Here is a 16,344-nt window from a genome sequence, read left to right on the forward strand (position 1 = left end):
AATAGCTGCCCAGAGGGCTCCACTGTCATGAGCCCTGCTATTTCTAATGGCAAACCACCAAAAAAAGGCTACCGGACTACACAAACATTGCCGCCGTCCATTAAGCACACAGGCTACAAGAAAATGGTGGCACCTTGAGGCTCCCAGGGACCCAGGAGGGATCCCTAGGCCTCAGAAAATGGCACAGGCAGGAAGGGGGGCACTGGTAGAAGCCCCCACCCACAGGTACAGCTCCCCCCACAAACGATCGCCCATTCGCTGGCGGAGTACTCCCCCATTGCCAGCACAGCACCCTGTCCCAACCCTAGGCGGTTAACCAGGCCACCCCCACAGCCCCAGCATCAGTGGAGGGGGGGATGGAGGGCGGGATGGCTCACAGTGACCACCAGACTGATGAAGGGAGTGCCTAATGGGAACGGGTGTGGTTGCCCCATGGAGGGGCCCGATCCACTCTAAAACCCTCCTGGGGGGGGGGGGTTACTATACCAGGAACCAGTGTGGGGCTGTCGGCCAGGAGAAACAAAGCAACTCGGGCCGGGACACGTCATATGCGACCTTGTAAGACGTTTAACTGGCAGGCCAGCCCCTGTCCGGTAGGGCTATGTCGCGGCCGACCTAGCGCAGAGGTAAGGTCTGTGTGCGAAGGCCAGACTGGGGTAACCACTGGATCTAGATTATCCAGCTCATCGCCCAGTCCAGCAGTTGAATATAGATCTCACAAGAAAAAATCCAGGAGAAAAAGCGTGTCCTACTCCTGTTAGGGGCAGGATAACCCAATGGTTAAGATGATCAGAAGCGTGTGCGTCAATGAATGAAAGAGAAATGTAGTTTTCAAACACAAAATAAGAAAAAAGGTATAAAGAGATTAGATGTGTTCCAATCAAAAGTTTTAACTGTACAAAATTTATAATGGACTGTGCCTCCCTTACGTAATTAAAATTCAGACAGTGTTGTCATATAGGCTGATAAAATGCCCCAATGCACATTAGGATCCCATAGCGCTAAAGCACAACTTTTCACAACTGAAAGGATAAGGAAAACAAATGTCTCAATGACCTCTAGCCACTAGGCAAATTCAGATGATCGTAAATTCATATTCAAGGAGTTCTATAGACCCACAATCTGGATTAGTTCAAGTATAGTTGCATACATGTAATTCATGGTTATAAACTCTGACAGTGATGGGCTGGGTATAAAACCAGTGCAGATCATGCAGGGGTGGCTCACACAATAGAAGATAAGCATCCCTGGCCGCCAACAAGTGTAACTTGCTGTGTATCAAACAACAAGTTCAACAGCAGAGGAGCTGAAAGATAATGATTAGTCCATGGGTGGCACGTTATCATAGGGCAAGACACAGAGCCCTCAAGTATGAACAATGTCATGTTCCAATCATTTCCAGCTCACAAAAAACATGCATCCCGATGTTATAATCAATCATCGCGGTAGGAACATCTTATTATTCAAAAACAAAAAAAGTAGGTCTAGAAGCAAGAACTTGGCATCTAATAACTTCTGTGCTCATTTTAAAAGATGCTTTTAAATCCAGGAAATGAGGCTGCAGTCTAAACAAGTCTAAATCCCATGGATGAATTGAGACCCATATGGAGGATTCAATTTATTTGCTGATCCAAGAAATGAAATGATTTGTGTATGACATCCCGCTGACAAACCTTCAACTGGTGCCATGATTGCTAATAGAATTGCTGTTTTTACCATTAGGGGACCTGGCTTGACGCCCTCCTCTATTTTTTGGTGTGAAAAACCTGAATTATGGATATAAAAGTTTATTTTGGCACTCAATATTTTTGTAGGCATCACAGTGAGGGGAAAAACAGATTACACACTGAACAATGTTCAAACTAGTTACACTTTGAAAAAAAAACAAAAAAAATGCTTTCTATACTACAACTGGGGTAACTGTCAAACTGTATTGAAAAGAAAAAAAGCTTTAAATATAGAAGACTACATGACCTAGCTGTGTGCCCATTTAATAAAGGCTATGTCACCAACATAAAATTTTGCAAGTAGAAGCACACCAAAATTAGGTATTTTACATGCTTACTTGCAAGTGTCTTTTCTTTGCATAAATTCATTTTTATTCATTTGCAATGTGCCTTTGAATTTGACAGAAAATCTGAATTGTCTATTCTTTGCACATTATAGCTCTCTTTTCTTCTGAGAGTGTCTAATTACTCCCTGTGCTTGCCCAGCTTCTTTGCCCCTCCCCTTAACCACCCTACATAACCTATTGTGTAGCAGCTAAGAGAAGAAGCAAAGAAAAATCGTACTATAAAGGGGTTGTAAAGTCAGAAGGTTTTTTTTTTTTTTATCTCAATGCATTCTACGCATTAAGATAAAAAGCCTCCTGTGTGTAGCAGCCCCCTTCAGCTCCCCTAATACTTACCTGAGCCAATCTCAGCTCCCCTAATACTTACCTGAGCCAATCTCTGTCCAGCAAAGCCCACGAATGCCTCGGCTGCCCAGGGAGTCTCCCTCCTGATTGGCTGAGACACAGCAGCGGCGCAATTGGCTCCAGCTGCGGTCAAAGTCAGTCAGTCAATGAGGAGGAGAGAAAGGGGGCAGGGTCAGGCCGCAGCTCTGTGTCTGAATGGATACACGGAGCTGTGACTTGCCTCGGGTACCCCCATAGCAAGCTGCTTGCTGTGGGGGCACTCACTAGGAGGGAGGGGCTAGGAGAGCAGAAGAGGGACTCAAGAAGAGGAGGATCTGGGCTACTCTGTGCAAAACCAACTGCACAGAGGAGGTAAGTAGAACATTTTTTTTGTGTTTTAAATATAAATAAAACAAGACTTTACAATCACTTTAAAGCTAACTCCACTTTCATGGGAAAATAAATAAAATAAATAAAAACAATAAACCGTGTACAGCTGCGACACAATTCATATTGTAATTGAATGTTATTAAAAATTACCTTTCCTTTTTTAATTTGCAGCTGTTGTAATTTTCTGAAAATGCAATGCAATATGGCTATCTGGAGTTGTTCTGTACACAGAATATGAACTGACCACACCCCAGAAACATAATTTCCTGCTTGTGTGATTGGCTCACCAATTTTCCCAGAAGTCTGCCTAAAATAAAAGTTAGATTTTAGGCATCCCCGGCAACAAAAATGTCATTTTTGGTGAGATACTCTCATAGGACACCTCTAAAGGGATGCAGGCCCAGCAGATTTCCTTATTAGAGCCCTGCAGCTGCCACAGCTGATAGATAATTATGAAACCCCTACCATTTGACCCACTCAGCACAGAGGGACAGAGGAACAAACAATGATTTCTTCAGAACAACAAAAGGTAGGAACCTGCAACAACGTTTGTTAAAATCCTTGTAATGTACAGAGATCACTCAGAGGGGAATGTTTTTTTTTTCCTCAACAAAAGTGGAGTTACGCTTTAACATAAATTCTATAGTGTTACTTGATTGGCAGCCCTGAGTCTTTTGGGGATGCTGACATCACCTCCCAGATGGCAGAACCAATCAGCAATCTTAGAGCTTTTGGATTTATTCACAAGGGAGGCTTTTACAAAAAAAGAACAGGCAAAATATATGGGAAATGTACAGAAAATCTTATAGGAATATTTTTGCTGAAATTATTGGTCTGCTGATAATGTCTCTTTAAGACTAATATCTATTTTAAACTCTTTGATTACAGCTCATCTCCAGGTTAATCCAGAAGCAACATGCTAAGTAAGCCTCATGTGTATTAACAAATCATTACATGTATTTTTTTTTTTTAATGGAACTAATGTAAGTGCCTAAACTTGACTTGATTTAAGTCCCTTAATTCCCCAAATAGAGAGAGGGATGGACTGGGAGCCAGCTGCAAATATTCTGACAAAACAAAGTGCACATAAGGATGACTTTACCAGTCTGCTGTTCCTTCACTGGCCAGTCAGCAGACTAAGAAAGGGGAAGGGGGAGCGATTTCAATAGTGTATTTCTTAGCAGCAACAAAAGGTAAGAGAAATTTTAAATTACCTGCAAATTCATTATCTTGGAGTACAGAACAGTACATAGGCAATCATTTATAGATGACCATGGGGTATTGTGATGAAACCCAATGTCAGACCCCTGCCCTTCTCACCAACACGTGACAAAGGACTGACCAATCTCACATCGCGCTGTCACTTACGCAACAATGCCACTCTCAGCTGCACCTTGCACAAAGATTTTCCAGCATGTGAAGCCATAATCTAGATGCCAGCAGGCTGAGAGTGATAGTTAATGCATTAAGTTATTTAAGCAATTAACCCTTTACAGCTCCAAACTGCCACCAGATAGCTTTTGGGCATATCAACCCTTCACAATATTCGCAATTATGAAACATAAATGTCTGTATACACACAGTCAACACAGACAGGTATGTTCAGAGATTTATCATATATAGTAGTACTCTTAAAGAGACAGGGCTTCTTTTAGCTGGCAATTAAAGCATTAGAGACAGTTTTAACACACTTCCAAATAGAGTTTAAAAATGAAAAGGTCAAAGTGGTGCAAATAAAATGTTTACTGGAAAAAGTGTGTTACAAAGAAATAAAGGAACAATAAAACAGAGAATAAAAAAAAAAGGGTTGAAAATGAAGAATACTTGCAATGTCCTGGTTTCAGCAGAGTTCAGCGAATAAGCAAAAATGGTACAGTGGCTCTCAAGTCCTGTTAGGTGTTCCGTGGTTTAATGTTAACAAAAGCTGTCAACTTCAGGAGCAGCTTCCTTTTTCTCTGATAGCACAGGGGGGTTGTCAGTGATTTGACCAATTACGCAGCTAAGGAGTGGCCATTGTGTTTAGGACTGTATCATGGCCCTCCTTTACACGCGGTTTTATACTAATATTAATATCTTCTAATATGTATAGGTCGTATCTGGAAACAGGTATATTATTGTTTAGCATTCAATTTTGTGTCCAGGGATACTAAACACAGGGTATCTTGCATAAGCCTGTCACCCAAGAGGTAGGAGACTGCCATCTCCACTTCTGTGGGATCTAGCTTAGTCAGGTATGACCTCAATTTGTTTGGTATGATATCCTTATAAAAAATTTATATTTATTTATTAACGTGTAATATCTGGTTTATGAATTCTAAATTGGGAAGGGGGGTCTCAGAGTTCAGATAAATCTTGACTGCTTTTACAATCCCTATTAGCTGTGGGTAGACATTTTATGGCACGCTATATTTATTTTCGAATGGATTTAATTGCCCTACAAACTACGGGTGACAGAACTGAAAGATTCTGATATAGTTTTACGATAGGTCGCTTTCAATCCCCTCTAACATTTCTTTGAAATGTGAGCTAAATTAATGAAAAGGCTATGGAGGTACATTCCTAGGTATTTGCTGTATAACTGTTCTACAAACCAGTCATGACCGACCTAGGATTCCAGGACAACATGGCTGCTGGACACGGATTATCGCGTGCCCAGTATGTGATATCATTACAGGTATAAGCTCACACTTTAAGGTGATTGGAACCTGGCAAGCTTTTGAGGACCCTCCCCCCTCTATAAACCTACCCCACTCCATGAATCAAAAGTGAAGGCGATAACAGGAGATAACTTAAGTATCAGACGCCAGAGCTAGAGGATCCCTGGTTTTGGTCTTGGTACAAATAGAGCTAGTTTATGGTTTACCTGGAAGACAGGATGTCCACATCTGGAGTCCCCCATTTAGACATATCAGATTGAACACATCTGAATGAAGAGACCATTAGCCTTAATCCAAGCGGTGACAGCTGAGATAATCCACCAGCCAAATGTCCCCTAATGGGATTTGGGTCGCAGAAATCGATAGACAGTGTCCACAAAAGAATCTGGTTCACTCCCTTCACAGCAGCCATGCGTTTCCCCTTGATGGTTGATATATATGTCACTGTGGGGGAATTGTCTGTTTGCACCCAAATTGGATGTCCCTTTAGAAGAGGGGTCCAGTTCCAGAGGAACATCCTGACAGCTCTGAGCTCCAGGATGCTAATGGGAAGTTTTGTTTCCCTCCTTGACCATGTTCCTTGAACAGTCAAGGAGTAGAAAACTCCTCCCCAGCGTCATTTTCATCTGTTATAAAATCGTTCAAAATTGCAGAGAAGGAATGATTTTCCACAGTTAAGAGTTGATTGACAAAGGCCTTTGTCTGAGATGTATGAGATGAGATGAAGCCTAGATACTCTAGGTGCATGAAAGGGTAGAGAGCAGATTTATTTTAAGCTGATCACCCAGCCAAAGGCTTGAAGCCTTTGAATTGCTCTTTGGATATTTGCTGAGAGTTGTAAGGGGGATGCATCTTGCAGTAAAAAGTTATCAAGATAAGCCTGTCACATGGAGTTCTGAGAAAGGCAATCAAGGCGCTAAGATTTTTGTAAACACCCTTGGAGTAGAGGTCAGGTAATTCCTCAAAGTGGTTGCCTACTTCAAAGCGTAGACATCGCTGATGTGGAGGGTAAATGAGGTGGTGTAGATATGCATCCTGGATGCCCACAGATGCCTTGTGTCCCCCTTTGTCTTATATTTGGAATGCAATGAAAAATATTGAGAGATTTTAGGTCCAGCACAGAATGAATACCTCCGTTAGGCTTTGGTACTGTGAACAGGTTTTAGTAGATTCCTTTTAACCTGTCTTGTGGTGGTACTGGTACAACTTATTGGAACCAGAGGTGGTTCAATCTTTTGCAAATCTGATTGTTTTAGTACAGTTTATGGTTGATTTGAAAGAAGAAAAGCAGTGACACAGTACAGTTTTGAATTCTATCTTGTAATCTTTGGAAACCCCTTTCCACAGGCTTGTGATGTAGATAGATGCAAACAGTAACAGACATTCTCCCACTCTAAGGAGTGAGGGCCTCCCTTCATTGTGTTGATGGCTTTAAAGAGGGCTTGGTGCCCTTTTGGACCAAGCCTTGTGCCAAAAAGGAAGGGCTGTACTTAGGTTTAAAGGTTAAAGGCTGGAAGAGCATGAAGGTGCTCTTCCTTTAGAGTAACTGGCAGCCCACTCCTGGAAAGGAGTGCCTCACCAAATAAATGTTTTCCTTGAAAAGACATGCGTGTGAGGCACCTCTACCTCTTATAGGCAGTTTCTACATTGCAAGCTTTTAGCCAGGGAATCCTACGCATATGAGTGGAGATGAGAGCCATCATAGATATTTGTCTCATGATGTGTTCCAGGGCATCTACATAAAAAAAAGTGCAGATGAATGATACTGTATTTGTTCTGTAACTACACGCTCCTTAAAAGACATGGTTATGTTGGTTATTCATTGTCCTGGTACAGTTATCTGCACTTTGACATACTGAAAAAGCAGCCATGTCTGGCTGCAGGTCTGGGTCTGCAAGAGTAAAGAGAGCTTTTAGGAGCTTTTGCATACAGAGGCAACAAGCTTTTTAACATTAACAAGCATATTGCAGGAAGCTCCCTCAACAATAAAGTGACACTGTGGGGGAGAGAAATCTTTTGTAGTTTTCTCCAACACTGTCTCTACATCCTCTCCATAGCTCTCAGATTCAACATTATCTAGGACTGGCATATCAGGTGCTGACTCTGGTTGAGAAACAGGAGTAGGCCAAGAGTTGGGGCATTTTTGAGGTGGATGCATTAAAGCCATAATCGATCCTAGAAATTGTGACATAGATGCAGAGAATTCTGCTTCTGTCAAATAGCCCGCTTACTGTATGCTGAAAAAGAACTAGAATCAGATGCTGTAGCCAGTGTTAAAACTGGTTCCTGCTCCAGTGCAAGGGATGCATCGTCAATCTGAGGCTGAGTTTAAGCCGGCTTATGGCAGAACGAAGGTTCTTCTGCTGTTTAGAGTTGGTTCCCTTTCACTAGGTCTCTGCCACACTCTACTCATGAATTAGAGTGTAGGAGATACGGTAAGAGCGTCAAAAAGGAGTAAGAGGTAAGCCAGGTGTAGACCAGCCCCTGCAATGGTGAAAAGGTGAAAAGATGGGAGAGGAAGCACCTCATTACCTTATAAAGGGCCCCAGGCCCAAATGGCATGATGTAATATCTGTTCATCCACCTAACACTAAACTCTGAGTGGATGAATTTCAGCACCAAGTTTGAAAACTTCATATCTCAAAGTAAATATATTGCAAGCATAGTCCTGTTTTACACCGTAACAGTCAAAAATACAGGGTAACCCTGCCTTACTTGTTCATGACACTGGACGATGTATAAAATCCAGGCTTTGCGAGTCACTCTGGGCATACCCACAGGGTAGTCTGTAGGGACTTGAAACCATTGTGATTGACCATGGCCCTGAACCTGTATAGCACTTTGCTGCGTTACAATGCCAAAGTGAGTGTCTCACATAGGATCCAGTGCCCAAAGCAACATTACAGGCTTTCCCCACAAAGTGGGGTCCAGATACAGTTCCCAAAGTTACACCGATCTGCATACACTGCTTCTGTAGGCAATTAGGTTGAAGAATCTTTAGTGTACTCAAAAGTTTGCAAGTGTCCAATCTCCTCAAATTATGTGCCTGTAATAATATAACCCATGATCTTTGAATAAAGTGTCTGTGTATTGTACTGTGCGAATAATAACTGTGTGTTATTCTACTGGCAGTGCAATATGAAGAGGCTGTGTAAATCTTGGAATTCCTTTGGCAGTCAAGACACCTTATACAGATGTATTTTTTGAGATATATTCAGTAGATATATATTTATATTTAGAGGTTTACCTAGAGTTCTGTGTTAAAGGAATATACTACAGTGTTATACAGGAATGCTATTGCCCCTAATGGATAATTCTGAAATCACTTACGATGTTTGAATTTTTTTCAAAAAAAGATGGTTGTGAAACATTTCTGGGATTATTGGAATGATTTGCCCTTGAAACTAAACCCTCATTGGAGGCAATGCACTAAAGTGTTTATGTGCACACAATTAAAGTGGTTAATACATCTGAAGCATTGGGTAGGCTATGAAGAAAGTGAAGACCAAAGTATCAAAGCAAATAAATGAAACATTTTGTTTAAACCTTACCTGTACGAAGCCAAACTTTTGTTCACAGCAGAAAGTGAAGGTGGCGTTAGGTATGCACACTAGCCGCCCCACTTTAATTCATATTTATTTTTTATCCTCCTTCAATTAAGAAATGTTACCAGCATGCTATGAATAAACCTGTCATTTAAAGAGCACAATCTTCCATAGACTAAATGTACAGATGAAATACCTTCAGTAACGGGTTGCAGCTTGGTGGAGCGCTCAGAATCTGGGGAGTGGAGTGGTTCGGGCTCTTTCAGACATTCCAGCTGCAGAAAGGGGTCATAGTCTTCAGATGCCAGATCTGAAAGGCTCATGGGAAAGTACCGTGGGTTGCTAAAATGCTGGGAGCCATAGACACAGTCATGCAAGACCTGCAGAGTACAATTTATATAAAAAAAATCACAATATTATCAAAAAAAATAGTAACTGTTTAACATTTACTGCAAACTTTAACAAGCTGCAATATAACCTTAATATGTAATTGGTTGTCATTGTATGAGCAATTTATCCACAAGGCTTAAAATGAGTTTAGGACCCAGTGAACATCCAGGGGGGTCCAGCTAAAACCTTGGACATCCTGCAGTAAACCAGGTGGATAGTGCAGCTGCTGATACCGGTTCACCTGTCTCTTCACAAGAGGATGTAATTGTAAGCAGCTGGCTTCTAATGGGGCACACTATGGCAGTACAGACAGTGTAAATAGGGCAGCTTTATTGTACCTGTTGCAATCCTTGTTAATGTCAAATGAATAGATTGGGGGAGCTCATTACTGCTACCATGCCCAGGGTCCCATTTTGCCTTAAAGGATGTTTACTTTTTAAAATAAATAAATGCCCAATTTTTTTTTTTTGCAGGTAAAAAAAAAAAAAAATGGGTTTTTTGACTTACCGTAAAATCCATTTCTCTGATGCTCATTGATAGACACAGCTCCTGAACTTCTTAACCATTGGGTTTTTTCTGCCCCCTACAGGAGTTTTCGGCAGAAAAAAAGGCTGGCTACGCCTATGGGCAGTCCCAGGGGGTATACTCCCTCTCTCTGCTATAGGTACTCAGTTTTATTACAAGCAATGTCAGAAGAATTACAACTCCACAGAGGGGTGGGTGCTGTGTCCGTCAATTAACATCAGAGAAATGGATTTTACGGTAAGTCAAAATCCCATTTTCTCTTTCGTTCATTGATGGACACAGCTCCCGATGATCTTACCATTGGGACATCCCAAAACAGTGTTAAACATGAGGGGTGGGAACAGCAAAAAAAGAAATTCCCAAGGCGAACTATAGCCAACCAGGTAAACAGGAGCTCAACCAAAACAACTGGAGCTCACCTGAAAAAACAAAAACACCCTCAAAAAGGACCAGGTCCTCTAAATAGCAGCCTGTAAAACCTTTTGGCCAAAGGAAGCATCGGCAGATGCCAACACATCCACTTTATAGAACTTTGTGAAAGTGTGCACCGACAACCGGGTGGCCGCCTTGCAAACCTGCGTCACTGACGCCTGATGACGGAAGGCCCAGGAGGCAATGAGCGCCCAAGTAGAGTGCGTCTTCACAGGGAAAGGAGGAACCTGACCCTTGATGGAATAGGCCTGAATCACCATCTGTCTGATCCATCTGGAAATGGTCGCAGAGGAATAGGACAGCCCTTTCCGAGGCTCATCCATAAGCACAAATAGTGAGGCTGATTTTCTCCGTAGATGCTAGGTACAACCTAATAGCCCGGACCACATCCAGGGCATGCAAAGAAATCTCCTTCGGATGTTAGGGTCTGGGACACAGGGAAGGCAACACAATGTCTTCATTCAAATGAAAACTAGAGACAACGTGAGAAAGGAACGACAGGGGTGAAGAACCACCAAGTAAGGTGAACGACAGGGTAACGCTGCCAATTCGAACACCCTGCGCGCAGAGGTGAAAGCCACCAAAAAGGCCACATTCTGGGACAGCGTAAGCAGGGGAAATCTCCCCAAGATTCTCAAAAGGAGGCTTTTGGAGGACTGAGAGCACCAAATTGAGGTCCCAAGATGGCATCACAGACCACACTGGAGGGGTCAAGTGCCTAATTCCCTGAAGAAAAGTATGCACCAGGGAATGTGTGGCCAAGGGCCTTTTGAAAGAAGACCAATACCTGACCCTTGATAGTACTCAAGGCCAGTTTCAGCTCAACCCCTCGTTGAACGAGGTCAAGATCCAAGCCACCGAAAAAAGAGCGAGGATGAACCCCAAGAGACTCACACCACGCAATGTATGTCTTCCACGTATGATGGTAGATCTTCCTGGAAGTAAATTTCCTAGCTTTTAACAGCATTGGAATCACCGACTCAGACAAACCTCTATCCATCAGCACCTGGCGTTCAACAGCCAAGCCGTCAAAGCCAGCGACTGTAAAGCAGGATTGAAGATTGGTGCTTGGGACAGCAGATCCTCCCTGAGAGGAAGCTTCCAAGGAAAGTCAGAGACCAGCCACACCAGATCGGCGTACCAAGCCCAGCGAGGTCAGTCCGGGGGCCACTAAGATGACCAGAATTTCTTCTGCCTCGATCCTGTGTACAAGTCGTGGCAGAAGCTTGAGAGCAGGGAAGGTGTAAATCAAACGATACTGACCCCACGGGACCACTGGCGCATCCATGGCATCTGTCAGAGACACAAATCTCTGCACCTTTCTGTTAAGACGAGAACAGATCCACCTCAGGGGTGCCCCATCGGAGACACAACTGAAGAAACACCTCCAGATGATGGGACCACTCTCCTTGGTCCAACGCCTGCCGACTGAGGTAATCCGCCTGCCAGTTTTCCACCCCGGTTATTTGTATGCCAGAGAGGACTGGAATGAACCGTTCTGCCTACTTTAGAGGCTACATCCAGAGCCGCCAGGACACTTACTTTGTGCCCCCCCTGGTGATTGACATAAACCACGGATGTGTCATTGTCCGATTGAAAGTGCACTGGACATCCGTGAAGACAATCCGTCCAATGTTCCAGGCACAGTCTGATCGCTCAGAGTCCCAAAACATTGATCGTTAGTCTGGACTCTTCTAGTGTCCAGACCCCCTGAGCAGAATTTTTGCCGAGGACGCCTTCCCAGCCAGAAAGGCTGGCATCCGTGGTGACCACTGTCCAATACAAGGGGCCGAAACGCAGAAGAACGAAACCACCATGTCAGGGACTCTTTCGTTCAGCCCAATCTGCCCAGAGACTGCAGATTCTTGTCTCAATTGGCCAGAATCTCCCTTGCAGGGACCTCGTATGGAACTGTGCAAACGGAACCGCCTCGACAGTAGACACCATCAAGCGCAGCACCTGCATGCAAGTCCGGAGGGATTACCATCTGCTGGACAGCAGAAGACAAACAACAGCCTGTTGTTTCTTGAGTTTGTCCAGAAGAGAAAGGAGCACTCTGGCTAAGGCCGAGTCCAGAGTCAGACCCAGATAGTACAGCTTTGTGGACAGAACCAGAGCAGACTTCTGAAAATTCTGAATCCAGCAAAACACTCAAGCTCGTATGGTGATTTCCAGGTTCTCCACCAGAGCAGAAGGAGACACCGCTCACAAAGGGTCGTCCGAGTAGCCCAGTACCAGGACCCCCCATTGGCGTAACAATGCTAGCACCGGGGCCAACACTTTTGTGTAGACCCGAGGAGCAGAAGCAAGACCAAAGGGTAACGCCACAAACTGATAATGCTCCTTTCACATGGCAAAGCGGAGGAAGTTTTGGAGACCGACACATATTGGAATGTGAAGGGGGGGCGGATGGGGGTCCATATGGCCGACAGGGACCACCAGACGATGAGGGGAGTGCCTAGCGTGAAGGAGGGGGACCCAGGGGTCCAACCATCCCATGGAGGGGCCCACGTCCACCCCGAAACCCTCCAGGGGGAGAGGGGAGACAGTCACTTAAAATACCAGGAACCAAGTAGGCACCGCTCCAGACAGAACATCCTCTCCATCAAAATGGGGGGCTGTCGGCCAGGAGGAATGCTGCGACTCGGGCCGAGACCTGGTCGTATGCGACCGCGCGAGGCATTTAACTCGCAGGCCAGCCCCCGTCCGGTGGGGCTATGTCGCGGCCGACTTAGAGCGGAGCTGAGGTCTGCACGCCCTCACTGGCCAGACCTGGGGTGACCACTGGATCTAGATTATCCAGCCCGTCGCCCAGTCCGCCAGTTGATTGTAAATCTCACAGGAAAAAAAACAGGAGAAAAAATTCTATCTAAAAAGAAAAAAAATTGCAAGGACTGGAGATCCCAAAAACTAGTACCTATAGCAGAGAGAGGGAGTATACCCCCTGGGACTGCCTATAGGCGTAGCCAGACTTTTTTTTTTCTGCCTAGTGTCCTACTCCTGTAGAGGAACATGGAGAAAGTGGCCGCACAGCAAAACGATAACTTGATAGTAGCAAAGATTTATTTGTACAAATCTGGATACAAGGTACAACAGAATGGAAACAAGCACGCTGTTGGTCGTGTCTACCATTTCCATTCTGTTATACCTTGTTTCCAGATTTGTATGAAAAAATCTTTGCTACTATCAAGTTATCGTTTTGGTGTGTGGCCACTTTCTCTTCATGTTGCTGTTAGCAGCACAGCAGCAGCCATGGCTGATTGTGGATATAGATACACCTGAGCGGTGTACATCGTCTCAGTATTTTGGCTAATCCTGTAGAGGGCAGAACAGCCCAATGGTTAAGAAGATCAGGAGCTGTGTCCGTCAATGAACGAAAGAGAAATGGGAATTTTCCTTTTTTTTTTTAAAGAGCCTGGGGAGCATTGCACCAGTGATCAGTAGATGCCATACAGATCTCCTGTAAACTGTCAGTGTGAGCTGTCTGCCCATACATTGTACAGACAGGCAGTTTCACACGGACAGGCAGTTACCCTCTTACAGGAAGAATCAATGAACTACCACATCACTCAACGGCACTGTGATAGTTCATTGAGAACTACAAACTGACATCTGCAAAGGATGTCAGTACTTGTAGTTCATTCATTTACAGAAGTTTGAATAAACGAAGCTGCCGTGTGGGCACTCTTTTCAAAAAGTGACAGCTAGTACGGGGAACTTCTTCCCACACTGCTGTCACAGGGAGAGGCAGCGGGGAGTAGCTGCAGCAGTGGGAACATGTTACATGTTCCACCCTAAAAACAGGTGGAACATATAACATGTTCCCAAAAGTAACTCATCTTTTAATCCATCTTTGGCCTTGGGACCAAGAAGCCTCATAGTATAGTATAGTATACATTAGTTGTTAAATACAGGAAAATATTCACAGGCCTTTACTTTTTCCCCATTTTGTTTTGTTACAGCCTTATTCCAAAACGGAATTCATTATTTTCCTCAAAATTCTTCAAACAATACCCCAAAATGACAACGCGAAAGAAGTTAGAAATCTTTTCAAATTTATTGAAAATAAAAAACTAAAAAAAAAAAAAAAAATCACATGTACATAAGTATTCACAGCCTTTGGCATGACACTCAAAATTGAGTTCAAGTGCATCCTGTTTCCACTGATCATCCTTGAGAGGTTTCTACAACTTGATTGGAGTCCATCTGTGGTAAATTCAGTTGATTGGATATGATTTAGAAAGGCATACACCTGTCTATATAAAGGTCCCACAATTAACAGTGCATGTCACAGCACAAACCAAGCAATAAAGTTCAAGGAATTGTCTGTAGACCTCTGAGACAAGATTGTATCGAGGCACAAATCTGGAGAAGGAGTACAAAAAAAAAAATTGCAGCATTGAAGAACCCAATGAGCACAGTGGCCTCCATAATCCATAAATGGAAAAAGTTTGGAACCACCAGGACTCTTTCTAGAGCGGGCGGCCTGCCCAAACTGAGCGATCGGGGGAAGAAGGGCCTTAGTCAGGGAGATGACCAAGAACCCGATGGTCACTGACAGAGCTCCAGCTACAGTGAAGCATCATAAAAAGTAGATTACAAGCGCCTAGGGAGATCTAGTGTTACACAAATAGTTCATAATCAGTGCAGTAGGAGTCCATAAAAAGTTTGTGAGAAGTCATATTTATATATCTCAGAAAGTCCACTGATGATAATAAAAGTATAAAACACTTGGGCAGCTCTTCTCAGAAGTGAAGGCCAACTCTGGAAGTGAATATACAAAAAACAGAAAAGCGCCTCTAAGTGTATTACTTTGTTATACAGAGAAAACCACAGTGACAATTGGCAACTCACGGGTGTCCTGGATCCTTGGTGACGTTATACAGTGCCTTGCGAAAGTATTCAGCCCCCTTGAACTTTTTCGACCTTTTGCCACATTTCAGGCTTCAAACAAAGATATAAATCTGTAATTTTTTGTGAAGAATCAGCAACAAGTCGGACACAATCATGAAGTGGAACGAAATTTATTGGATATTTCAAACTTTTTTAAGAAATAAAAAACTGAAAAATGTGGCGTGCAAAATTATTCAGCCCCCTTAAGTTAATACTTTGTAGCGCCACCTTTTGCTGCGATTACAGCTGTAAGTAGCTTGGGGTATGTCTCTATCAGTTTTGCACATTGAGAGACTGAAATTTTTGCCCATTCCTCCTTGCAAAACAGCTCGAGCTCAGTGAGGTTGGATGGAGAGCGTTTGTGAACAGCAGTTTTCAGTTCTTTCGACAGATTCTTGATTGGATTCAGATCTGGACTTTGACTTGGCCAGATATGTTTATTTGTGAACCATTCCATTGTAGATTTTGCTTTATGTTTTGGATCATTGTCTTGTTGGAAGACAAATCTCCTTCCCAGTCTCAGGTCTTTTGCAGACTCCATCAGGTTTTCTTCCAGAATGGTCCTGTATTTGGCTCCATCCATCTTCCCATCAATTTTAACCATCTTCCCTGTCCCTGCTGAAGAAAAGCAGGCCCAAACCATGATGCTGCCACCACAATGTTTGACAGGGGGGATGGTGTGTTCAGGGTGATGAGCTGTGTTGCTTTTACGCCAAACATAACGTTTTGCACTGTTGCCAAAAAGTTCGATTTTGGTTTCATCTGACCAGAGCACCTTCTTCCACATGTTTGGTGTCTCCCCCAGGTGGCTTAAGGCAAACTTTAAACGACACTTTTTATGGATATCTTTAAGAAATGGCTTTCTTCTTGCCACTCTTCCATAAAGGCCAGATTTGTGCAGTATACGACTGATTGTTGTCCTATGGACAGAGTCTCCCACCTCAGCTGTAGATCTCTGCAGTTCATCCAGAGTGATCATGGGCCTCTTGGCTGCATCTCTGATCATTTATACAAAGAAAACCGAGTGACAATCGGCCACTTACAAGATGAGAGTAGATAAAAAGCCCATCAGATAGGATGGAAGGATCTCCTACAGATGAAGAGTGCAGCCACGCTG

At 43.6% G+C, this 16,344-nt stretch overlaps 1 protein-coding gene across 9 annotated transcripts in view; it reads right to left on the reverse strand.

The window, feature by feature from the left end:
• The window catches only part of RALGAPA1 (Ral GTPase activating protein catalytic subunit alpha 1), a 508,613-nt gene that overhangs the window by 163,448 nt on the left and 328,821 nt on the right, over window positions 1-16,344 (reverse strand). For all 9 annotated transcript variants that reach the window (XM_082275707.1, XM_082275706.1, XM_082275704.1 and 6 more), the window contains one exon: window positions 9,184-9,367. In XM_082275707.1, the coding sequence (XP_082131833.1) occupies window positions 9,184-9,367 (184 nt within the window). The remainder of the gene's footprint in view (window positions 1-9,183; window positions 9,368-16,344) is intronic.

The sequence above is a fragment of the Pelophylax lessonae genome (genome assembly GCF_965119305.1).
Source record: "Pelophylax lessonae genome assembly, chromosome: 13".
Lineage (NCBI taxonomy): Eukaryota > Metazoa > Chordata > Amphibia > Anura > Ranidae > Pelophylax > Pelophylax lessonae.